A 2633-nucleotide genomic window follows, 5' to 3' on the forward strand; every position below is an offset into this window, starting at 1 on the left:
CCCCTCGCCAGGCCCTTCCCCGGGGAGTGTCCGTTAGACCAGCCAGAGAAAGACGCGGCCACACCAGGGGTCGCGGGAGGGCACCGGACTTCCGAGGAGGCCGGTTAGTGGCGGTCACGCCTGTAGTTTCCGCCGAGGCCGCTGGCACAGCCACGCTCCCCACGTGACCCCAGGCGAGGGGCTGCTGCTCGGTCCTGCCTGGCCGCGTTCCATCGGGTGTCTTAGCAAGGGCGGGGCGTCCGGCCACGCGCGCTGGTGAAACTGCCCTGCACTGGGCCCAGCCGAGCGCGGGGTCAGCATGCCAGGCTCTCTGTCCCCCGCCACCCGACCGAGCCACACGCCTGCTGCTGCCTCGGGGAGCGCTCTGCAGCGGCACCTCGTTCTCACGTGTCTGGTGCGTCCGGCTCTGCCGAGCGCTGTGTGCGAGGCCCTGTATTTGGCGGGGGGAATATTTGGGTACGTTTTAGACAGTTTTGCCTTCAAGGGAGCCAAGGCTTATTGGGGATGAACTTGTGGACCATCTCGGTCCCTTCAGCCCTATCAGCGACTGGGTTCACGATGTGAGGAGGTCCATTCACTCGGACCGGAAACCAGTCTGTGTGTTAAAGAACTTGGTGCAGACGCGGAGAGGACAGGAGGGGTGAAAGGGAGCAGGTGGCTGTCCCCAGAGCGGGTGGCTTCACCACAGGCAGCTGCTACTGCCCCTGAGACAAGTGCCGTTTTCCGGAGCCCATCGTGGGGACTGTGCGGCTGCTGCTGTCCGTCACAGCGCTGCATGCGAGCTGGACCCGGGACTGGCTCCTCGCCACTGCCGTGGGACCGCCACCGAGGCCCCGCTGCGGCCTGCGGCCGCCCACCATCCCCTCCTCTACAGAGTCCCTCCAGGAAGGACCCAGCACAGCAGGTCACGGGCCGTCAGGGCTCCATGCGGCAAACCAGTCTCTTTCTCCCCCCACCTCTCTGTTTTCTCTTTCTCAAAATCGCCGCATGGAAGCTTCTAGACTTGGACAGGGCGTGGCTTTGCAGTTAGAGTTGGTCTCACGGTGCGTCCCGTGCGAGGCGCGTGTGTCTGTGCCCGTCTCCCTGCTGGTCTCACTGGGGGGTGGGAGGACAGGAGCTAAGCTCGGTCCAGTCTCCGGCCGCGTCGCAGCCGGGGACGCGCACCGCACCGTGAGCGGCAGGTGCGTAAGGAAGCGACGCTGCCTGTCGCGTCGCGGAGGAGAGGAGAGTGGCTCTCCTTGTGCAGCGAGCACGGGGCGCTCTCCCCAGGGCTCCCCGACGCGGGGGTCAGCGACCGGGAGGAGAGGCTCTAACGCGTCCGCTCTGCCTCCCCCAGGATGGTCTTCAGCAGAGAGGCCGTCAGGAGACTGCTCGGCAGCCAGTGCCGCTGCCACAGCAACGACGCCCCGGACGACATGGTGCTGGGCATGTGCTCCAGCGGGCTGGGGATCCCCGTGACGCACAGCCCCCTCTTCCACCAGGTGAGGGGCCGGCGCCGCGCCCGGAAGGAGGGCGGCTCTCTGCTCACTGGGGGCCCCGCTTCCCGTGTCCTTCCAGAGTCCATCGTAGACGGGCTCCGCGGGCGTCCCTGCCCCACGCTTTGCCCAGGGGGTTGGTGCTGAACAGCGTGAGGATGGAAGGCAGAAACACCTAGAAAGCGAAATGGTGTTTGACCGGCATCCTTGCGGTGTGGGACCAGGGAAAAGCTGTCCGTTTTTTCCTTTCTTATGAGTTAAAAAATTGATGGCATTTAAAAATTATTAGATGACATCTAGAAACGGCCAGGACTGACCTCATGCTGTCCTGCGGGCCACCAAATGTACGCGACTCTACACTGCCCTCCGTTTTCATACTGTCCATCGACTGCCTTTTGATTGGACTTACCCCACTTTGGATGCTATTAAACTGACTGGATAAACTTTATTAAATTTCACAGAAGCTCAATAAGCATATTTTCGGGGGGTCACCGAAAAGAGAGGACAGGACGCTTCCTGGGGTACTTAGTGCTAACAGCTTCAGCATGTTGCAGTTTGGGGATGGAGAAGGAAATTCTTCTACACTATTTTTAATAATTTTTTGAAGAATCGGGTCAGTGAACATTCCGATATTGTAAGAATAAAAGCAGATATACTTGCACTAAAAAAAAAACGAGAGCCCACACCCATTTAATGCTTTTCTGCAAAACATTCAAAGTTTTTTGAAATTTGAAATGAATACATGTGTGTTTTTAGTGCCCTCCCTCATGTTGAAAATACAGTTTTCATGCTTTATTGCGTAACCGGCAGCAGTAACTATCATAGCGACGTAGAGAATTGGGCACGACAGAAATAGCACTATAGAAAATAGCGTGAATGAAGCACCGGAGGTGTTTGCGTTGTCGAGAAAGGCAGAGTCCACTTCTGCATTCCACGGGACCGCAAGGGAGGATGCAGATAGACCTCTGATGATAAATGTATGAGAAGCATCCTTCCGGTACAGTCAGAAGGTACCGATCCATCTTTTACTACCTCGAGTGCTCTCAGCCGTTTTAAGCATGTGTGTCGTGTTACGAAGACGGAGAAAAGCGAGTTATTCCTTCTCGCTCTCTCCCTTGCTCCGTCCCATGTTTCGCTCATCGAAATGGAAGGGGGATG

General features: G+C 58.0%; 1 protein-coding gene across 1 annotated transcript in view; it reads left to right on the forward strand.

Moving 5' to 3' along the window:
* The window catches only part of LOC105306582 (beta-1,3-glucosyltransferase-like), an 83553-nt gene that overhangs the window by 15015 nt on the left and 65905 nt on the right, over nucleotides 1-2633 (forward strand). Inside the window, exon 7 of the mRNA XM_011381655.2 lies at nucleotides 1337-1481. Coding sequence (XP_011379957.2) covers nucleotides 1337-1481 — 145 coding nt within the window. The remainder of the gene's footprint in view (nucleotides 1-1336; nucleotides 1482-2633) is intronic.

Source organism: Pteropus vampyrus, unplaced genomic scaffold (genome assembly GCF_000151845.1).
Source record: "Pteropus vampyrus isolate Shadow unplaced genomic scaffold, Pvam_2.0 Scaffold447, whole genome shotgun sequence".
Classification (NCBI taxonomy): domain Eukaryota; kingdom Metazoa; phylum Chordata; class Mammalia; order Chiroptera; family Pteropodidae; genus Pteropus; species Pteropus vampyrus.